Genomic DNA, 24139 nt, shown 5'->3' on the forward strand with positions numbered 1-24139 from the left:
CTCTTCAGATTTCTTTTAAGCCCCCTTTGGGTACTGGAAGGCTGCTAGAAGGTCTTCCCAGAGCCTGCTCTTCTCCAGGCTGAACAAATATTCTCACATGCTCACTTCTCCCCTAACCATCTCAGCTTTTCTTTAAAGGTTACTGCTGCACCAGGACACTCTTGTCTTGCTTTGTTACAGAAATGTTTGCCTTAGCTCATAGATAACCCTGCCTTAAAAAGCTGTAAACTTTATGCTATGCTGATTTTAGAGTGTATAGAAAATATAAAACTTAAAAAGGAGCATTTTTTTTCTTAATTAGACAGAACACTGCCCAGCTTTTATCAAATAACCTCATCCCTGCAAATACTTGTTCTTTATTCTTCACAGCAAGATAAGGCTGTCTTGTGTTTGCCCATAAAGGCAATGATGATGATGATTTTTTATTGATACTGCTTCCTTAGTAGAACAAATAAATTATATTGTCTGAAACTAGTGTGCTGCTCACAGCAAAGGCTTTTAGAGTGTGAGAACATACTGACGGTGGGATCAATACCAGTTACAAATCCACCTCTCACTTAAATAATTTTGAGGTTTCAGGCTATACCTAATGAATGCTTTATGTTGATTTCCTGTGCAGGAGGGAGCTCTCCCTGTGCTCTTGCTAGTAGAAAAAGTGAATTAGCATACCAAAAACTTATTCTACTTTGAATACTACACTTCAACTATTACATGTTTTTCAAGTGAATATTTCAACCCTTGGAGTTGCTAATGAGATTCACAACCAGTTTGCCATCCAGATTCACAGACGGTATGAATACATGCATCTTTCACACAGTTCTGTGTCTACATATCCAAAGCCACAGCTGCCATGCTCCTTCAGTACCAGGTTTGCCAGTCAAGTGTGTTGTTGCAGCATTTAACAGCGGTAGTGCCAGTATTGTGAGCGTTGAAAAGTTGCATCATTTCTTAAATAATTTTATTCAAATACAGCTCCTGGTAAAATCAACACCTATGCAGCAAGTGTGCCCAGATAAAGACAAGGCACACGTCGCATCCACACAGAACAGTCCCTGCAGTTCTTTCTATGTTGTAAGTTAACATTGCAATCAATAAGTCAGGATATAGGAAAAAATAAAGATTTAAAAAAAGGAGTAGCCTTAATTATGCTGAAGAGGTGCACAGAAAGAAATTCATTAGTTAAATTGCCCATTTCATTTATTATACATCTTTGCAAAACAAAGTAATCAGTGAGGACGTCAACTGCATTCTGCTGGCACAAGCCAAATAAATAAGACACTTTACAAATGCAATTTCTCGATTTTCAATCCATCAAAAATAACCTGAATCCATACAAAAAACACAAGTAACACTAAAGCACACATAAATTCATACTGAAGTCTTATATTACATTTAGCTTTAAGGCACTGTGGAAAAAGCGTTTTATTCAATCTCTAGGGAAAAAAAATAAAAACAATCAGTTCTCATACTTTTTTTTTTTTAATGAAACTGCAATCAGAAAATCTGTGCATACAAATTTCAAGCAAGAAAGCAAATTGGTTCACAAGCTATACAGACAGTCCAAATGGCATATAAAACTTAACTGACTGAAGTACGGCACTCAAGATGTAATGACTTATAAGCAAGCATCTTTTAATAACTGAAATAAATCCACACAGATCCATTCACCTTTGACTTCAATGTCCTATGTATTTATAAGGAAATGCTTAAATTTGTAGCTAAGTAGAAAATGTCAGCCTGTTGCAAAGTAAAAGGAGGCTGAGTTGTTTGAGACAAGGAGAGAGCCTATGGCAACAGAAAGTAATATTACACTTCAAAAAGCGCAAAACAAAACCTAGAGTCTTTTTGAGTCACATCACGATGGTTCAAACAAACAGTGCTCTTCTAAATAGGAAATGAAGAGCTTATAACAGTACTTTCATTAAGTGTGTGTTAGTCTTTAATAACTTAACTGGCTGATGGCCATTAAAAGTGACACAGCTGCTGCTTCTGCATGAGTGGAATGGCCTTTAGTTTGAAGTGCATACTCTGTCTAAAGAGAAGGATGAAGGCGGCTAGCTATGTTCTTTGTTTAAACCTTCCATACAGAATGAGATACCAGCACTCTGCATCCCAGAAAATGCTCTCTGGCTCCCTACCTCTCATCAGGGATGAGATTCCTGTGAGCGAATATTCATTAAGAAAACTGCCAGAGCATAAACGTGTCTTTTCAGAAATAATTACATTGGAAAGACTAAACCTAGTTCAAAATCTGCTTTTAATTTCAGCCCTAAACTGTTAGCTTTAATGTTTAGCTGAACATTTAAAAGTCTGAATTTACATTCGCTCATTTTAACATTGCTTACCTTTTTTATAGAGCTGTTGTGTTTCCTCTACCTCAGTCTTACAGCATTTTATACTATTTTCAAAATTTTAGACAACCTGAGATTACTGTAATTTAGATGTATCACAAAATAATTGTGACATTGAATATATGGTCTCTCATAGTTCTTCACGTAGTGAAGCAAAGCAAAACCACACACTTTTCAAAGTAGAAAATCATTCCATACAGTCTTGTTCTATTGTAGTAATACCTGTATTGATGTTCCAAGATGATAGATACCTTATAGACACAAGACACTGTTACAGTTAAGTTTTCTTCCTGGTCTTCCAGATGACTGGATGTGTGAAAATGTGTTTGGGCGAGGGTTGGTATTTGGGGTTTGTTGTTGGTTGGTTTTGGGGGGGAGGTGTTTGGGGGTTTTGGTGTTTTGTGGGGGTGTTTTTAATAATATTTTAATAATATTCAGTACTGAGGTGGAAATGTACCACTTAACTGATCTGCTTCAGAATAATTTCTATTCTGCATTCTATTTTACTGAAAAACTTTTACAAAGACCATTTATTCCATGCAGGCATTAGTTCTACCAGCTGCAGGCCAGTTGCATTTTTTGCTTAACAGTGGAAGAAAGCTGAATGCTCTGGCTTGCACAGATACACTCAGCATAAAGTCTCATCCCAATTAAGTTAAAATCATCGAAGAGCACTGCAGTTGCTAACAGCGATGTTGCACTGTTTTCATATAACATACATTCAAGTACACTATTGCAAAATCCTTTCCATGGTAGAGAAGCTGTGTAAAAATCCTCCTGAAAAGGACTGTTACCACTGTGGCTGCCAAGCTCCAGCCCTTTTAAAAACAAGACAAGAATGGTAAAGCAAACCTACAATCCTGTACACTCAACTGTAATTTTAGGATGATTTTCTGATGTTATCACATACAAAGCTCAGGATGATCTCCCAAATATCTGACCAACTCCTTAATATTCCCACAAAGGAGTAAGATGGCTTTTTTTCCCCCTGCAACACCACAGGGGATGTTTTCATTTGAGTAACTGCTCAAGCACCCCAGAGGAGGGAGACCCAACCTGACCCCACTTGTTTTTCTGTGGACCTGTGCGTTTTATTGCGCACAGAAGACTCTGAATTCTTCCCTCGAAGGGCACAACATGGACAGCAAGTTCAACACAGATGCCCAACAAAATCAACAGGTACTTTGGAAGGGAAGTAGGTATCAAACATTAGTTGCTACGTCTCTGCAGAGATTTCCATTGGCAGCAAGTACAGAGCTGTATTAAAAAAGGCACAGAGCAACTCAAACATACTTATGTTGAGGCACGCTTCTGTATTATTGAGGTCAGCATTGTATTTTATTTTTAAAGCTTATATTTTTAAATCAAATACAGTTCTGCTCTTAACAGCATGGCAGCAAACCTGCTCCTTGCATTCTAACAACATCCCAATTTCCTCTTCCACCTTCCCCAAAGCTCCCTAACAGCTTACTCATTAACAGTACCTAATACCACCAGATCTCCCAATATAAAGAGCATTTTCAACTTTTTAATGTAAGTGGAACAGCTCCAAGAAATCACCATCTTAGAACTGGTGATACAAATATTAGCCCTGCTTCTGACACATCACTGCTGCCTTCCCACTGGCTCAGTACCAAGGCTGTACAGCCATTGTCCCCAAAAGCCCTCCTCTCCTCACTAGGGCCTCCTTTAGCCTCTAGAGAGGACTGAAGAAACTTTGTGCTTCAGATGGCATCTGCATACTCAGCACTGTTCACATAAAATCAAAGAGTTCACAAGCACATGGGTGGGCATTTCAGGTGTACCATCTGGAAGCATTTCTCGCCATCTTACTGTCCCTAACACTGCACATGGCTAGAAAAGCAAGAACATCTTCACTACTCAATAGATAAAGTGACATCCAAAACTATCCATTTAAGCAAATACCATGCTTCTGAATCACAAATATGACTTCAGGCCATCCTTGCACCTTTTATCCTTTCACAAATGTACTCTGGACAGAAGTGCAATCAGCCAAGAGGAGAATCACTTCAGATCTGTCCAGAGCTGTTCTGCCACAAAGTCCACTTAGCAGTATAGCAGCTTCTAGTGGGATTCCGATTTCTCTCTTATCCACCTATTAAGAGCCTCTGCAACAAATTTTCAATGGGAATATATTAATCATATCAATATTCTATAGAAGTAACTATTGTGATCCAGGGGAATACAGGAATACTTTATATACTGTGATAGCTTTTGTGCACTTGTTATATGCTGTAAGAAAATGTTACCTCACAACACAGGTAGGGGAACAGTGACCCAGATAAAAACTCATGTAACATTATTTTTCTCCCTTTACTCTTACTGGACAATTCTCCTGTGTGTGGTACAGCGTGATCTGCCAGCAGACGTGCCTGAAAGGCCTCTTCAGCCTTGAGCATTTCCCCCATTCATCCCTTATTTCTCATATGGATCTCGGTTCTCTCAAACCTTACTTGTGGACTAGGTGCTTTTTGGTGTGCAGCCTGAGGCTGAAGCTGTTTCTGTAAGCCTGCTCAACTCAGGAAAATGACTATGCCTTCTAAAATGGCCAACTGATACTCACTTAGGGCTCTCCTGTGTAATATTAAAGTGTTACACTTGAGCAGCCTTTAGTAACAAATGTGCACAAAAAAAGAGTTCTTAAGGCAATAAAATACATCTAATTTTATCGAAAGGACCAAAATAAACTTCAAACTCCTAGGAGAAAATCCTAACAGCATTTTGGAATCTAAACATTCTCATTAAAAATACTTTTATATGTCAAAATGTAGATAGTGCTGGAGAAAAACTAGTAACATCTGTTGACATTCCTAACATTGTGTCATGTTTTATCTCATAACAACAAGAAAACATCAGAAATTATTTGTTAAACATGAATTTGCTACAGTAGCTGTTAGATACATACACTGAAAAAGGGTTTTCATATTAAATTTTGTTATTTGAAATAGACCTGATTTCTCTCATTCCCACAGTTTTGCTTTGAACATCTGTGAGCCTTTACAAGAAGGGAAGGATGTTTAGTCAGGCGGAGCTCTGCAAAACCAGGCATTTCTAAAAACTTCATATTTTAGAAAGTGAGTTATCAACAGATTTAATTACTGTACTACAGCAACAGCAATATATACCAATGCTAAAGCAATGTATAAAACTGGTTTCTTTAAACAGAGTGGGGTCTCAGTGCTAGCTTGACTGGGAACAAGATCTCATGGCAGTCCTGGCAGCATTCAGCAAAGTAGCATGCCAGTGTGTCCAAAGCTGTGTCTTTCGCACAGTAGAAGAAACCAGGTGTGTAATAGCTGGTGTATTTCTGTTCTACTCTTCCAGAGTCTTCTTTGTATTATGATTTTTAAATTTACCAACACTTAATAACAAAAAATGTGAATTTAGTTGTGGGGAAAGTGGATCCTAGGTTCAGATTCTCTTAGGATTGGCAACTCAGGATACATATAAAAAAAATAGCATGCAACTATCTTGAAAGATGATTTTTAGGACTAAGCTAGTGAGTTAGTCTGACCTTATAAAAACTGGAATATATGCCAGCTGATAAAGTTGGAGGTCACTTTTAAGCGTAATCAGCAACTAAAGAAGTCAGTAGATCAGCATGCCTCTCACACAAAAGCAAACAAGGCAATATCACATGATCACGTCCAGACATCCTTTTTCGCAACTGCTACAAAAAGATTTATTTCAGACTCAAATCAATGGTTTTGTTGAGAGCATCAAAACACTCAAAACCAATGCAGAGTTGAGAACTCTGAATCTTTCAAAGGTATTCTTGAATTTTAGTATTCACTGTGCTACACAGCTGACTTGAATTTTTACAGTATGCAATTTAGATTGTAGAAGGCATTTAAATATAGATGATTTACAAGAGTGAAATAGGGTAGATTTAGATTAGACATTAGGAAGAAATTGTTTAGTATGAGGGTGGTGAGGCACTGGCACAGGCTGCCCAGAGAAGCTGTGGCTGCCCCATTCCTGGCAGTGTTCAAGGCCTTAGGCTGGACAGGGCTTGGAGCAACCTGGTCTAGTGGAAGGTGTCCCTGCCTGTGGCAGGAGGTTGCAACTAGATCATCTTTAAGGTCCTTTCAAACCCAAACCATTCTGTGACTCTAAGATATTCAAATCAGAACATTTAAGTTCACTTACAACCATTACTTGTGTAAAATACTTTTTTGATGTGTAACAGAGTTTTTTTCAGGGTCATTTGCTCACAGAAGTTGATGATGGAGGAAAACTGTTCCCCCTTAGCTTCCACTTCAGCCATACTCACACTTGGTTGTCCCCACTTGTGAGACTTGTGGCTCAAAGACAATGACAACTATAATCATGTGAACTGTATCCAAGAACCAATTTCTGACACAAATCTCTAATATTTTAAGTTACAACTAATAATTAAAATCTTTAACTTAAAGTAGCTAGAACCCTACAAGCACTCTCCCATCTTTGATAAGAATCAGAAGTACAATGAACCTTTACAGCATAATTCTTTAATGTAGTTTCTTGTGGAGGCTGAGGTAAATCACTCAGATGTGTACTGTATTTCAAAAGTATCAAGCTGTATTATAGTCTTGGTTTCAATTACAGAGCACAATTTCATATACTGATGTAAAATGTTTCTGTATTATAGAAATCTGATTCCTGCTCCAAACTGAACACCATCACATATCCTGAAAAGAAACAAGTAATAAAAACCGTAAGTGATACATAAGTGATTTTAATGAAATTAAAATCAATTCTCTCTATTCCCAAATTCCCAATGTTTTCAATCTTTGGAAAGTTACAATTCAAATTTTAGCTGACAAAGGCTTTTTTAAGTAAATGCTTTGCCATTGCATCAATCATATGGAGCGTTTACATTTACAAAATAAAGCCCATAATTTTCAAATTGCTACTATTAATTCGCATTTCACATGAATGACAAGTAGAAACATAATCCAACTCCTGTACCAAACACAGAGTTTCTCGCATAGCTTTCACAGGCAAGAGCAGGCCCCCTGAAGCTTTTTTATTGCTTGATGTAGGATAATTGGTTGCTAACAAATTAATTTGTTCTCCCTTTCTCTTTACCTAAACTTGTTTTCATTTTTCAAGCAGACATCAAACTCAGTATTTATCCACTCATTTGTTTTCACACGGCTTAAGAAAATACCATGATCTGTTTGGGTGATCATTTCCCCTAAAGAAATAAAACCTGCTGCACACCTATTCATACATTTCAACAGTTGATTTCAGTGATCTTTGAAACTTGAGAAACAAAGTCTTCAACCAAGAAGTACTATGAAACCAGTATGAATATAGCAAGCTGAAAGAAGAGTGTCAAGTGCTGAAATGTCTCAGCTGGCAGAATAAACTGTCTCAGAACTGGCACAGAATAAACAAAACTAAAAGGCAGTGATCCTCTCTTGACAAAACCAGATAGAAGTGCAGTAACCTTTAGAACCAGTTACTACTAAAGAATTCAGTGTAAAAAACAAACCTGTCACCAGATTGTACTCCCATGGGGAAACAGTAGTTAAGTTCTAATCTAGCAATGTTTCCAAGTCGGAGCACTATTCCAGCACCATAAGACCATCGGATATACTCTGCCAGCTTCTGCAGGTGAGCTCTGGGACCATCACCTGAAAGCAAAAGAGCAGGAAAACAAGAATCAAAGTAGGCTGTCAAGGTAGTCAATGGCTAACTGGATTTTCAGAGCTACTTACAGACAGACAACTTACGAGCACCTCCTGCAGACTCAAAATTTGTTTACTACCCGCAACTCTCATAAACTCCAAGTGTCTTGGACTCAAACTACTACAATTTTAGCTGGATTTCATTTCCCACTATAGGGTACCTATTTGCATGAATATGGAAATGAATACTAAAGACTTAAATGTCTTTAGTAGGTCTCTATTAAAATCGATTAAACTGCTCTTCAATGGTGCCTGAAGTGTCTCACTCCCATATGGATGCTGCTTCTCTTCCATTAAATAAGGCAGGCATCAAATATCACTATACCCCCAAATTGCTTAAAATGATATTGAAAAGTCAGACACTAATACACTGAAATACATCTTGAAAAAAGTTGGGGATGGGAGAAGAAAAAATAAGTCACATCAGCTACTACACCCTCACCTACACTCTTTTGCCACCACTTTTTATTTAGTTATTCCCAGGAAACATTAGAATCCCACTAGAACATCATCTTCCAATCTTCCTCCAGAACAGTGTAAGTTAGCAGGTGTTAACTGATTACCACACTAGTCTGAGAACATCAACTATTCATAGATATTACTGTTACCATTCCAGCTTTCTTCCCTACAAGTTGTGCTCAAATTTATGCAGAGCGCTAAAAAATTACTGACAATCTGTCAAATATACAAGTTAATAGCAGTAGCTTTTTACAGGCACCAAAATATACACAGTAAACAAACTGCTTCTGTGTAAACAGACACCAAAAAGCTCTCCTTTTTGCTTTTATATATATAGAAGAATTACACATAATTCTACTGAGTCTTACCATAGTTCAGATTGCAGAGGTTTCCAGCATTAAGGAAGAAATGTGTTCGGAAAAGGTCTCCAAACCCTCCCCGGCCTGGCCGGAAGGGGAGAGGGGTGTACAGATGCAAGCCTCCAGCCCAGTAGGCTTCTCCTCCCAAGTAATCACCTGTTTTGGTAAAATGTTAGAATAAAAGCATTTACTGGGGAATATATTCAAAGAACCAGCTATTAAAGGTACAAGAACACATCCTTAAGTTGTTTTATGTCGCACTTCTACCCTTTACAACTCTTGCCATTCTCTTCTAGCTCTCTCCAACCTCACCACTATCAACTAAAGAAATTAGCACTTATGCAATTCTTTAAACCTTCCAAAAGTGCCCTTTTCCTTCACTCCCTCACCAGGACAGCCTGAGACATGCACCTACTTGTGCTTCATCAGACTACCTCTTGAACACCACTGAAATATCTGCCTTAGTTCTAAAAATGGGAAATTAATAAAATTAAACAATTAGCTTTAAAATATACTGAATACTGAATCCCCTGATAACAGCAAGTCAATAGCAGAGTCAGGAATAAAACTGAGGAAGCTCCTGGCTCTCAAAACACCTTTGTTGATCAGATTACCTTTCCCCTAAGCTACCTAAATATATGCTGTAGCAAACAGATTTAATGTGGCTGCTGCTATAACCATCTTTTGGGAACCTTTTCAGCTTGAAGGTTGCTTACTAATTAAATTGACATACCAGAAGTGTGCAAGTTGGAACACACACTTGGTTTATAAAATTAGCTTATGCCCTTACTAAGAACTACCGGGCTGTATTCCATTGTGAACTAATAATATATAATGACATAACACTTCTCAGATTCAAAGTGCAGAATGGGAGCAATTATTTTTAAGCTATACAAAGCTTAAGGCCAGAATGTGACTCTTTGTTACACACTAATATTTACAGTATTGTCAGAAGAGTGGGATTTTAAAAGTGTCAGACCTTCACTCTGGGGTCCGATGCTGTACATACTGAATCCACGCACGCTTGTTGGTCCACCAAGGTAAAACCTAGTGAATACAGTCAAATTTAATTTAAAACTTCACTTGAAATGATGTCTTTGAAAATATTTAGCCATAATTCTAACAGTGCTTTTCAGAGTTACAGGTAACTCTGTAACAGGTATAGTAAAGTGTATTAAAGGAAATACAAAAAATTGTATCTAAATCCTGATGCATTTGATAAAAATTTCAAAATAAATGGCAGTATTAAAAATAAAAATAAGTCTTCCATCACTTACAAAGATCAAAACAGAAGCATCCCCAGCACTGAAGAAGAATCAGAATACTGATTCTGTCTGTTGTAATACTTTTGATAGAAATACTGTAGTTAAGACCTATCATATGTGAAGTTGACACTCAGTATTTAGTATTTATTGTAAACAAATTTAAGTCGAAATGGCTTCTGCTAGCGATCTTTAAGCACAGGTGTTAGAGAGCAAAATTGTCTAAAAGGCCAACACTTACAATATGGCTTTATGTCTAAAAATACCTACAGTGTTACCTATGCCTGACAGAAAATTTTGCAGATGGTAAATATCATTTTGCAGCCATAAATATTGGCAGGCAGAGCTATTACATACTATCCCAATATGAAAATCAAAACCAGAAGGTACGGCTTGAGCACTAACATGCAATTAAAGCTAACTAGAAACATTTTAGTCTCCTCAGAAACAGAACTACTATGGCTTCTCTCTTCTACTACAGTTTTCTACGCTACCTGTAGAAAGAAGTTAAGAAACATCTAAAAACTTGCCTGTCAGCTATACTGGATGGCTTGTCTCCGATTGGTACTAGCATTCCACCCCAAAGTGATGCTGAAAAAGCCTTTGGAGAGAATAAGAAGTTGTTTATTCATACATGTTACTTAATTTCCCTGAAAACAGTATTAGTAAAATTTAGTCACTCGGTAACAGGCAGAGCTCCCCTTAGTCTGACAGAAACTAACATGATGACAGTGTATGCATGGATATCGTACCAGCAGCAATGGCATTTTCAGGGAACTCTTAATCACTGCTGCCCTCTTTCTTTTATGCAGTGCTACACCTTGAAAAAGTTGACAGCACATCTGCACCAAGTGCTACTTTTACAATAGCTAAATAGAATACTCATCCAGTTCCTATTTTCTGACGAATTCTCGTGTCTTGAAGTAAGACAACGCTGCCGCCATAAATTACACCTTGCAATTTTAAACCCATAGGAGGCTAAGTCAAGCAAATAACTAGCAAAAATGTACAATTATTACCTGTCTGTAAATTAGCCTTAGAATTACATGGAACCACCTTCTGCAACTCACTATACTGACACCAAATACACATACAGCCTTACTGCTTATCTGTATGGTAATTCTTGGGAGACAAAACATTATAATAAATAGATTCTATGATTTGATCATTTGCTTGGTGCCTGTGTACCGAGTAGAAGTACTACTGCCAGATGGTGAGATCTATTGGCAATACCTAGGCTGAAGGTGTTGGATAATGTCTCTAATTTTACAGCGCTCCTGCTACCTTCTGCCCTGAGTGTCCCCAGATACTTCTCCTGGCATTATCAGGCAGTACATGCATGTCTGGTTACACAACACATGGCATATGCAAAAGCACAGCTGCATGCCAAGTCTACACTGGTGAACAATGGGTGATATAAAATTATGTACACCACGTGATATTTTTCCCTTCTATTCACAATGTAGGCATAATGGCAGTCATGGGAAAGAGCAAGTCCTCTTTGAGTAGCCATGAAGCCATTAAATTACTTCATAGGGGAATACGATGTCTTTCTCAGCTGAAGATTGACAAATAAATGTAAGATGGTAAGAAGAGCACTCATCAGGCAATGCCTTTTCTGCCACCACTTGGAAGGTGCAAACATAATGATGTAATAAGGGGTACAGCAAACAACCTTAAAATGTCCTTCTGTGTTGGCCTCACTGGTCAAACCAAGCTGCCTCAGATTAAAGGCTTCTTCATTCTGGTTTGGGCTCATTGGTTTTTTTAGTATGTTGGGATGCAAATTATTTTAACCCCTGATTTTTAAATCTTCATAATAGAAGCTGCTGTTTAATTCCCCATTCAGCTGTCTGAATCTCAAAATCTCTATGCTTCATAAAGTTCATTAAACATGAACAGTGTTGTTTCCTCTGAAAGAAATCTAGTTGGGATACACAAGAACAGCTCTGCTAACCAAACCAAGATTTTAAGTGATGATGATACAGGAATTTCATTTCAAAACCACACAGTGATGCCAAACTAAAATACTGCTGCAGACACCGCACCATAAAATCTGTGATGTGTTCTGCCTATGGTGTGGCGAACTAGGGTCTCATATAACCTTCTCATGGCAGCAAGTGCCTTTCTTATTGGAACTTAAACTATTCATTGAGCACAAAATGTTGTAGTGCAGGCTTAGCATTGTAGTGAAATCAGTCTTCCCATTCTTTCCCAATAATTTTACATAGAAGACATAATTACATGCTATGATACCAAAATTAGTAGTCAAATATTCATAATTTACAATGACAAAAGAAAACTAACCCAAGATTATTCAGACTATTCATAACCAGGTGAAAGAGACAGAACAAGGGCTGTCATCAGTTTTTGAAAAATCACTCTTTAGAAAGATCACAAAGAACAGACATGCCAAACACTACTTCTGAAAGGAGAATAGTTCATATGGTTAACTGTCAGATGAGTCATTCTTTCCAAAATGCCCACTTCTCAAGTGACTGTACATGGCCGGAATGTCAGGTTAAAAATAAAAGGGTATTTCACTTTCAGAGAAACAAATCAAGATATTTACACCACCCATCTTTCACTTCCACAATCTTTTTCTTATCCATGGTGAAAAATCATCGTAAGACACAGATTCAATAACCTCATTTACTAAATCAGATCAATTACTAAAATATCTTAAAAAAAAATTACCGAATCCCAGATAAGTTGCTTATTCAACTGAAATTCAAAATCCTCTTTTAGAAAGCTCACGTCTCCGCCTGTATAGCCAGCCAACTCCTGCAAAGACAGAAGGTTATGAAAATTCTAATGGATATTACATGCTTCTTCCCTCTAAAGTTCATCATGTCTGCATCAGCACAAGCAGAGTTTCCTGTACAAGATAAACTGGTATGGAGAGAAAACTGAATTTTGGACCAACAAAAAACCACGCAGAACCCTTAGAACAATGAACAACATTTTTCTCCTCCATATATTAAACCAAGGTTTTGCTTTCTAAGTCATTTTTGTAAATGATGGCAAAGTAGAATGGAGCTGAAAAATTCAGCACCAAAAATCAGAACTCATACTGTATTTACCTGAGAAGATTTCATATGCACTAAGATAAGGCTGAAGAACCAGCCAGCCTATTCATTACACCAATGCAAGTTGAAAATAACAAGTGAAGTGACTGAATCAGTGTTAGAGGCAGCACCTAACAAGTGGCATGTTAACAAAACCCTGAATTATGACCACCTTCCTCACTCAGAAACAGAATAGTTCTCTGCTGCTTACAGGAACAGTAGTACTTCTAGTTCCAGTGGCATTTCAAAGCAATCTGCTTCTAAAGCATTGCAGAAGCTAATGCTTCTGAAGTATTAACCCACACAGCAGAAAAGCCAGCTTTTCTAAAAGCTCTGAAAGTAACAAGAATGAAAACCATTTTCTGTGCCAAAATGATACATGTGTATGGCCTTGAGAGTTAGTTTTACTCAGTCTTCCATTTTTAATTCTAAGATTTACAGACTTTGTGAGTAGCAACAGGACCACGTTCTGGTAGTCTTATATTACAATATTAGAAAAGAAGGACTTATACCTACTGGAAAGTGGAGCATAAATACTGTCAGGGATAATGTATCTCAGCTAATAAATAATTTAATGCTAATGGCAAGATAAAATGGCTGTGCTGTTTTACAGCAATGGTCTGCAAATGAAAATTTGCCATCATAAAAACAGTTTCATGATTTTAAAAGGTACAGACTATAAAGATAAAAATACTGGTCATCACTGTCTCTTGGCCAATTTAAGATTAATTTCTAACTTCATAGATATTTTTAACATGAACATCAATTAGGTGAAGACTTACTCAAACACACAGATAAAATCCAACAGTAGCATAAGTGATTTAATACTACCTGATTAATTTTCAGCAAAGCACCTCGTCTTGGCAAGATTGAGGAGTTCCGGGAATCAATTACCATGGCATGCTGAAAAGAATCAAATAAGTATTTTCAGGTTCTCATATCTGCTGAACATCCCAGGGTGACTGTATTATTTTCTTTCAAAAACTACAAACAAAGAAGACACCCACTGCTCCAGCTAAGGCTAGTGTAGCTTCGTGGATTTGGGAACGATATACCTCCAGACCAATTTAGCCCTGAATTTAGAGGCCACAAGAAATGCACACATTTATATCTTTTGGCCATGGTACACACCAGAAACATAGCAGCAACAATGCCCCAGTGTAAATCACCAAGCCTGTGACAGTAACCTGCAAATACTTTATTTCCTACAATTTGTAATCTACAAGTTAAAGATGACAAGTGACCAAGAACTATTATGGGAAAGAATATTTAGAAAGGGCACAGCACTCTAGGATGAGCAAATTTACTGAACCTGTCTTCTACAAAACAAGATAATTCTGCAAAAGGAGATGGCAGGTAAGTCGGAGGGAGGCCCTGCAGAAAGAACAAGCCAGCCTATGCAACAGTCATCTATGAAAATATGTTCTCTCTTTGGACTTTCTGGATGACTCTTTGTGAATGACCAAACACAGCAAGAGATGTTTGAAGTAAAACACAGAACCTGCTAAGACAAAAAGTTCCTTTGATATCATCTATGATTATTAGATAATTCAAAATAATGTGTTTTAAAAGAATATCAGGAAAAAGCCTTACAGAGAGAGAAGATTTAAGAGAGTGTCCACTTTCTTCTCGAACAGAAAAGGATGCTGTTCTAGCAAGGCAGCCAAGCTCTCTCCACACACCCTCCCACTTCAGTGTGTGATTGGTCTTCCAGACTGGAAACTACAAATAAAGAATTGAGTAAGACATGAAAAAACTTTGCTACAAAATGAAAATAAACATTTCCCTGAAAATTTTTTCTCTCTAAAGTTGTTTTATATGTAACTATGCTTTTTGTTTTCAAACTTCTTGGATCAGAGAGAAACCCATTTTCAGGGAGTTTCTGCTCTAGCCAAGAGAGTTTCTCCAAGTAGGAGCACATTACTTAATCCATCCCAACTGAGAAATATCTTCAATTGGGCTGACATAGTGAGCTAAGCAGCCAGCTGCCTCTCTGAAATGATACTTTAAACATTTAAAATTTGGAGAAAAATTCACTGGTATTTTTATATGGCCAAAATGAAACTGAATTCTAATGACTAAGGTTTATTACCTCTGCCATTTTAAAATTGTTGACCTCTTTCAAATAATGACAAGTTAGCCCTGTGCACAAGTGTTTCAATCATTAAAAAAGTAAACCAAATATTTGCGAAAGCCATGTGTGACTTGAATTACATGTAAATGAAGCATGATTTCCACAAACACTTGTGCTACACTTACATTAAATTCTGTTGATATCCCTCTATCGGTTTCACGAAGAGAGCTCCAAGGGAATTGCCCAGTTACTTTGTATAGGTTAATTGAAAAGCTGAAACACAATGTTATTGGTAGGTTTGAAAGTGAAACTAAGTAGATGGAATTTTCAATTATCAAAAAAACTTAAGAAACCAGATCTGCTACATTATTAACAGATCCTCAGGAAAGGAACACATTTAATTATTACTCAATGAAATATCTTATTGTTCTATATTCCTTCACTAAAAGAAGAGGTACTCAAAAATATATCCCCTACTTTCTTTCAAAGCTTCCAGGCTGTGGTTTGAAGAGTGACAGGCCATATGAAGTTTCCTTTGTTCCATAGGAGAACTGGAAGGTTACCTTTTCTGCACGACCAAAGAGATTTGGGAACTTGAGACCAAGTACCTATGGAAAATTAAAAAGAAAACAAAACAACCTTCACATTTCATATAGTTTGCAGTCATGCATCTTCATCGTATGCTGAAGACGAGCATATCTATGATGAGAATGAGAAAGACAACAAAAATAGTTGTAACTGAATGTGTTTTTCTTTTAAGTTAGATTTCTCTTTGTGCTGGCAGAAAAAGCCATCACAATAGCACAAGTTACAGTTAATCTATTATTTCAAGCTCAATCTCCCAGCCAGTTTCAAAGCCCAGGAGAGTAATCTTTGGCATAAACAGCTGCTCTAGAACTGCAAACTTTCAGGTGATCATCAGGAAAACTACCCATCAGGTAGGGCTCACGGAAACCACAGCAATATTGCCAATGGGAAATTATCAATACAGAGCCACTTTCCTGTGGTTTTGTTTTGAGTAACAAGATACTTTTGCAATCAGTCCTGATGGCAATACAACATTAGCATTACAGTTCTCCAGAAACTAGTTAAACACTTTTGCCTGTTCTGACACAAATTCTTTTGGCAGCTGTTGGCCCTTTGGCAGAAAGGATGGAGCAGGTTTCCTCCAAGCACAGACACTACCAGGACTGTTCTATTGTCGTATGTTGTATTTTAAAAGTATGTAAAAAAGCTATAAAATGCTGATTACCTTTGCTGATTGCTATAAAATAGCTGATTGGAAACAAATCAGTCACCTGAACTTTGTGATGATGGCTACAATGCAATTATCCAACTAACCAGAAACGGATACGAGTACGAAATATTAGACCTATAGGCTTCAGGTTAATTTAAGGCATTAGATGTCAAATCTATTCAACTTTTAAGGGAACAATCTCTGCTGCCAATACGAGCGTACACGAATCATGCCTTTGTATCATTCAAACATTTTACTTTTCCACAACAGATTAAAATCAAATAGAAGCTGAGTACAAAAAGAGAAACCAAAGCAGCTTTCAGACTGTTTTCAAAGGCATTAGAACCAACATGGATTCCCTACTGGTTTCATTCACACCATGACACCCTGGACATTGCTCTTGGCAGAGGAGCTGCATAAGCAGCTCTCAATTCATTGAGTTCCTATTCTCCTTGCACTTGCAAAACAGCATCACCTGAGTCATGCAGTATCTTATCCAGGTTAAAAATATCCCTAAGAAGAAAAGGATGAGCCCCTTGATCTGGCTTATCTACCAGCCTCAGGCACAGCTGCACTGTGCACATAAAAAGGCAGAAAGGGTGCAGGAATGAGCACCTGAGAGCGTGATGTCCTTAACACCAGCACTTCTGTTAACAAGACATTAACAGAAAACAGTACAGCTGTTCCTTTTTGTGTCAGTTGATAAATATTTTTCACACAAGATTTTAATCTGATGCATCCTTAATTGAATCAAATGGAAACAAGTTCCACAGTTTATATGGTTCTGGAAAACCTTGCATTTTGCAGCCCAGACTAGCTGGTACTGCGCTAAAATAGTGAAAACTAAGAACAATTTCTAAGTTAAATATAAAGCATCTCAACTGAGAAGAAAAACACTCTAACAGATCTCACAGAAACTAAATGCCAAACTCCTTACAAATCTCTCCAATAGATAAGCGTCTTAAATATTATCAAGAAATAATTTAAGTCATTTTAAGAATTAAAAAATTAACATACTGAGTTGGAAGCTACAGCATTCTTCCCTAGCTCAAAATAGGCTTTTGCTGAATGAAAGCCTAATACAAAGACTCTTTAGAGACAAAGGTCTGGCAAAGCCTTAGTAAAGCTGGATCAAGAAAATAATTTGGCTTGGATCACCAAATTCTTTGCTAGGTTTGAAACAAGAAAGTAAGAGGAATATCAAAAGGAATTCATAATTATTTGAAATAATCCATACCATGCTGCCTTCATTGTTGCCAACCATAGTGTTATAGCTTCCGGTTACTCTTCTCAACTCTGTTACCTCAAAGGTTACATCTAAACCATTTGGAAGGGCATCATCTCCTACATAAACAAACAAACAAATCCATGTTGTCTTCAAAGAGCTATTAAAAAACCCCACAGACATAAGAGGTCTTCAATTATCTGAAAACTGGTTGAATTAAATGATAATAATAATTACACAGAAAAATGCTTGAGAAAAAGATGTCTTTTGGATATGAGTGCAGAATTTGGTTCAATTGCAGCGTTACTAGCTTTAATTGTCAACACATAGTTTAATTATGAAACAGTAACATTTGTTTGTTACCTACCCACTAAAACCAAAGATGTATGTAAATTCTTACATTAAAATAAACAGAAATAGCAAGAAGAACAAGGCATAGCAAGAAGAACATCGTCACTAGGGCAGAGCTCCCAGCACTCTATAGTTAAGTGCTGAACAGCAAAAGCTGCCCAGTTCCCTCAGGGCTCTGGCTACAGCTGCTGTTCGAAAACACAGCTGTCAAGGGTACCTAATTCTGCTTGAAGTGAATGTGACAGCAACCTGTGGGACTGCTCTGCATTTCCTTCCCAATAACACAATTTTCCTCTGCTGAAGAGAACAGCAATGAGTTTGAAAACCAACCCCCAGTCCAGAAATGCCAACTGAGCCTTACTTTGAAACCTGCACACATTCAGCTACCCCATATATACTATAAGCCAATTTTTAATCACAAGCATTGATATAATTACTAGTATTTCCTGAAACACTAGGGATGTGCTGATATAATGTCACTTATGTGATGTGTGTAATAAGTGGAAGTACATGACACATTTTCAAGCTCTTCCTTAAGTGTTCCTCTGATACTTTGTATGAAGGGATGTGTACTGTAATTATTTTAGTGCTGGGAAGTCACTGATTTTTGCATGTATACAAGTAATATTTACATATACACACACATATATACAGACACATGCAAGATGTAGACACATACACTTTATACGTATATATAGCACACCTACATGTACATCTAAAATACATAAAGGTATGTGAGAGAGTAAGTTTTATACACAGAAAAAAGTCCAACCTATTACACAGGGAAATACACATTACAGGTATGAATGTATATGTATAGGTCTATGTGTGCATGAGAAAAAAAGTGAGGATTAAGGAGGCAATACATACCTTGGCAGGTATCAATCAGAACATCTACCTGTCTAAAGATTCCTAGACGAAGCAACTTTTCACGAGCTTCATGCGATTTTCTCATCACCTACAGGATGAAATAAGTAGCTTAGTCACAGAACCATAGAATCATAGAATAGTTTGGGTTGGAAGGGACCTCCAAAGATCCTCTGGTCCATGGTCCATTTGAGTCTTTCAGGTTACCAAAAACCAACTAGGATAAAAAAGTTAAAATGTAAGTAAGTCATAGAATATTCATAGATTTTGTATAGAGACACATATATGTGCCTTCAAAAACAGATCACAACCACTTTAACACTCGAATCCATAAAGAAATAAATTAAACACAGAGCATTCAGCTCAATGCCTACCTTTTGGTAGCCTGCTTCCTAATTGTTATAAATATTTAAACCTATTATTTAAGTTTCAGTAGTTAAAATTTGCACATCTATTTATGGGGCCCATGCTTTTGGCAAAAAACTCAAACACCTTAATCCGTTTAAATTTATATCAATTTGCAGGTCTAATTGCCAGCTATACTCCAGAAAGAATCACCACTTCAGAGTGCAAGGGCATATAGCCTAACTCTCACTTTGGTACATTGTGGAGACTGGCATCAGTTATCTGTGCCAAGATACAATAACTTATCTTAAGGAAATGAACTGAAAGTGTCATTTACACAGTTAGAAATTCTCAAATAGGAAGACTGAAGCTGAAAAAATATCTGAGAGTACTGTTTGCCATCTCACAAAGTCTTTGAGCTGAGTACATCAGAAAATATAGTATCTGACAGTATTTCATATTTAAGTTTAGCTTCCATATCACAAGATCATAATCATCATAGAACTTGACAAAGTTGTCCCACGTATGAAGGGAGTAGCTCAAAGCAGGGAAAAGAAAATCCTAACCTGCATTTTTAAACAGTAAGTCTGTTACACACTACAGTACTTACATCAATGAGATTTTTAGCCTTGAAAACATCAGCAATTTCATACATGATAATGTCATCTTTGGTCCTTCCAAGTCCATCGAAGTGCACATGCTGAACCACCACCTAAACAGAACAGATGTTTAAACACAAGTGCTGAATTTGCATCTAACAGTGAGTATCAAAATCACCAATGCACAAAATAATACTGTTGTCCAAGTGAAAAATCCTGAAGATTCTTAGGTCTCACTGCTGACCTACATTACCAGAAATCAGTGCTATCTACAACTCTGGAGAGTTGTCGCCTTAACTTGAAAATTAAAGAAAATAGATCTCTAATACCAGAGCTAATACTGGTCATAGCAGAAGAGACAGTAACACAGTGCAGCTTCTGGGATTTTAGTCATAAGTGTTGTATATGCAGAAATCACATTGAGATATTAAGACACATAAGACAAAACCTGTAGTTAGTCTTTAGTTAGCTATTTCTTATATCAGCCATACATAAGCAAAGAGTTAAAAGAAAAAACAAACCGACAAGCCATAAATATTTAAACTCTAACTATTAAAGTTATTACTGTCAGAGGAACATTGTAGTTTAAAATGCATATTAAGATCACTAGCATCATGAGGTTTTGTATTTTCTTAAAATCATTCATCTTGTTATATGATCACCTGAGATGATTTTATCTTAAAAATCAAGACACACTCTGGGTTAGCTGGTACAAATGGACCACAGCAATTGCACTTCTTTTATTTTCCCAACCTCATCAGTGTGTTACAATTTTAGGGGCAAGTGTGGAAAAGAAAAGAAAAAATCAATCTGCAAATGCTTCATGCATTCAAATATAATAAAATAGCAGAATGAGAGCCACCTAACATTACTGCAAATTGCTTTTAAAAAACCCCTATCAGAACAGATACATAATGACCTCAATAAAAACCAAATGTTATTGCCCAGCTTCTAGTGAGGATGACTCCGAGTAGCACCCAGGAAAGGAAAATCTCAATAAAAACTAAGGTAATGCATGATATCTCAGCCATCCAGCATGACTAAACATATTATGGGTGAAGACAGACATGCTCTTACAAGTGAAATATTAAAAAAACCAAATGTTACCATCCTCTGCTGAAGTTAGGGTTTTGCTTAGCAACATAACTTGCATGGTGGTATTTTACCCTAACCTGGCTAATACTGCACTCTAGCAGGTTAAGGACAGTTGATTTGCGTTCTCCCAAGCAGTGCTGCAGAAGCAGTGATGTCTTACGAGACAGAGGGGAAAGCAGCATCTGAAAACAAGTCTATTAGCACAGAGATGAATTTTAACAACAGCTCCTGTGGCAGGTTAAAAAAACAGGAACTATGTAACACCAGATTAAATTCACAGTACTACATTTAATTTTTTCACATCTAAAATCAAAGTTTAGAAAGTTCCCTTGGGAAAAATAAGCAAGGAAGGCTGCCATGACATTTGTTTTAAGAAAAAAAATCTGGATGTTTTTCATGTACTTACATCTTTGTTTTCAAGAATTTCCTGCTTGGGCTCAGGTTCAACTTCAACCAGTTCAGCTTCCTCTCCCAAGGCACCAAAGTCTGGGCCACCCATTGGAAGAGGCTCCAAACTCTGAAAGCATAAAAGAAAACCGCATTTAACATGGCATGACAATTTGTGACTTATGCCTTTTGCAAAGGAAAAAACTACAGTTCTTGACACTGTGCTCATTAGATCCTAGGGAAAAAAGCAAAACAGAAGAACTAAAATGAGGGAAATTACTAGCACACTTGTTACCTACCTGCTTTCTGAAATTTTTAATGAAAGCTGTGATTAGCTTTCATGTTGAATCATTTCTCTAAAGTCCTTTGCACTCTTCCAAAAAAACCCCTTATTTTTAAGACCTGCTTCCTGTGCTAAAGATGAATTCTACCTTCTTAAAATAAAAAAATCTAAAAAAATCAGTGTAACTATTTATTTTGGGGTTTTGAGAAGGAGAGAAGTGTGAACAATTTTTAAAAAGGGTGTCTGCAGCTTGTTACTTTTTAATATATTTATACACATTTATATTTTCATATTTCTTTTAAAAGCAACCTTCCAAGTAATGCTTAAGAATCTCAGGCCTTATCAATAAGAGGTGAAAAGTTTAATCAAAATGGTTTCCAGCACAGCGTGGCTTTATTTCCTATACCTTAGAGAGTCCTAAAATAAGACTTATCAGAAGATAACAGATTCAAGCATGAGAGAATAGCGGGTTACCTGGAAAAGCAGAGGTCAGGATTGGATAACTCAGTAAATCTACTTTTAGTCTTAAGTCACTAATACAGTACTTGCTGAATTATTTAAGGATAGCTGTTTTGCTGGAATAGTAAATTGCTGTTATGTATCAGAATCCAGCTAAATGAAGACAGAATCCTCTCTCACTCCCAGTAATTTTCAGGCAAGCATAAGACACTCTGCATCCACACAATATTGTGTATCAGTTTATACTACAGATGGATACAAAACCAAGAATACAAGAAAAAAAAATTAAACAGAAATTAGATTAGTCTTGGTAATGAGATACTCTGGAGCCTTAACGGCCCCCAGCAGCTGTTCCTCAGTCTAATTAAACACTACAGAAAAACCTACTGGTTTTCAAAAGGCTTTTGAAGAGGTATTGTTCTACCTGGGATCTTGAGGAATCATCCAGACTATTATTAGCCCCCAAATAAGTCAGTCGCTCATTAATCACACCTGAATTATCTACATCAGTTTTTGCCCTGTGGCTGCTTTAAAGGAAAAATAGTTTAAGCCAAATTCACAAGGACTTGACATTTGCTCTGCAATTCCTCTGCTTTACAGTGTACTGCACCACCAGCCTTTTTCAGTGATATTCCTACAGCTTGACTTTCTCATAACCTGTCTCGCATGGCTCTTAAACTTTTCCGTAAAGCAGACTGCTGAGGAGTGGACTGCTCACCTAGAACATACTGAGATGCTTCTCTAATGAAGCTTCGAGGCTTGGGTAGTTCATTGCCTTCCTAAAGTATTTCAGAACCTATGTATCCTTTGAAATTATATTTTTGAAATTATTTTCTGAAAGCAAAGACAGACTTTTTCCTGTTGCCATCACAGCCACAACTTCTTGTTTGACCACAACAAACGCTTTAATCTTTATGTTCCTTCTTTAAGTAATGCTAGATAGAGATTTATGCATCTGTTCACGAAGACCTCTAAGTGCTTTGGCTGTGCGAGACACAACACGTCTCTGTAAGCAATGTTGCAGTTTACCGGGGAAGGGCAAACCTACCACCTCCGTTCTCACCATAGGAGCTGCACGTGTAGGACAGCTTCTCTTTCGTTGCTTGTTTTTTGGGGGTTGTTCCTTTTAATGGTTTCATTTACGCAGTCTGGCTCTTGCCAGCCCCGGCGGCAAGGTCAACCCCGACCTCCGCCACAGAGGAACGAAAGACCCGCGGAGAGAAGGCGAGGCGCTTCCGAGCACCGAGACGGTGGCAGCGACCGGGACCCTCTCCCTTCCCCTAGTCCTCAAGCCCTCCCCTACCCGCAGCCTGCCCGCGCCGGGCCCCGCGCAGGCCGCTGGCAGCACGGCGGTCACGGGCCCGGCTGCTCCTGGCGGCGCTGGGCACGGAGCGCGGGGTGCCGCCGCGCGGGCCTGCACGGAAGCCCTGAGGCACGGCCCAGCAGGGCGGCCCGACCGTGCTGCTGGCCCCATCCCCGAGCCGCCCTGCCTCCAGCGGAGGCGGGCGGCCGGCGCTCGCCCCTGCCCGGGCCCTGCCCGAAGGTCGCGGAGCGGAGAACAGGACCCGCAGCCGCTGGACCAGCCCGCGGCGGGCCCGTCCCCTGCGCGCCGCTTACCCGTGCGTGCACGGTGCCCATGGCGGCCAAGGGCGGCGGCGGGCGGGGGCAGCGAGGCTGGACAGCGGGCGCCGCGGGCGATCAGGGCCGCAGCACGGGGGCGGCCATGACAGGGAGCCCCACCCCAGCTCCCATTGGCCGGAGGGGCGGGAAGAGGCGGGGCGAAGCTGGTGCTGCCGGGACGCTTCCGCCCGGGAGGCGGGCAGCAGGGATTTGGGAAGTGACGGTCCCAAACCAGTGTCACGGGTGAGGTGCATCCTGCTGTGGCAGGGGTAGGCGCTGCTGCCAGGGAGAGGTGGGTCTGAGAGGCGACAGGAGACGAACTGATGTGGCAGCAACTACTGTAGCAACAGCACACTGGACCCCCCCACTTTACACCGGTCATCTTAAACTGACATTGTTTTA

The 24139-nt window shown here is 38.5% G+C and overlaps 1 protein-coding gene across 2 annotated transcripts; it reads right to left on the reverse strand.

The window, feature by feature from the left end:
* Nucleotides 1-6842: 6842 nt before the first annotated feature.
* On the reverse strand, nt 6843-23875 carry SAMM50 (SAMM50 sorting and assembly machinery component). Of its 2 annotated transcripts, none has more exons than XM_030479551.1 (15): nt 23735-23875; nt 21395-21505; nt 19905-20006; nt 18953-19040; nt 17744-17850; nt 15747-15877; nt 15455-15542; nt 14789-14917; nt 14027-14098; nt 12825-12911; nt 10658-10728; nt 9845-9912; nt 8875-9021; nt 7852-7993; nt 6843-7042 (listed from the first exon to the last, which is right to left on the reverse strand). In XM_030479551.1, exons 1-15 carry the CDS (start codon nt 23753-23755, stop codon nt 6997-6999), a joined length of 1410 nt encoding a protein of 469 aa, XP_030335411.1. In that variant the 5' UTR covers nt 23756-23875; the 3' UTR covers nt 6843-6996. The 2 variants fall into 2 exon arrangements, with proteins under 2 accessions (XP_030335411.1, XP_030335412.1); XM_030479552.1 differs by lacking the exon at nt 23735-23875 and adding an exon at nt 21675-21785.
* Nucleotides 23876-24139: the final 264 nt, after the last annotated feature.

This window comes from Strigops habroptila, chromosome 3 (assembly GCF_004027225.2).
Source record: "Strigops habroptila isolate Jane chromosome 3, bStrHab1.2.pri, whole genome shotgun sequence".
NCBI classification, from domain to species: Eukaryota; Metazoa; Chordata; class Aves; order Psittaciformes; family Psittacidae; genus Strigops; species Strigops habroptila.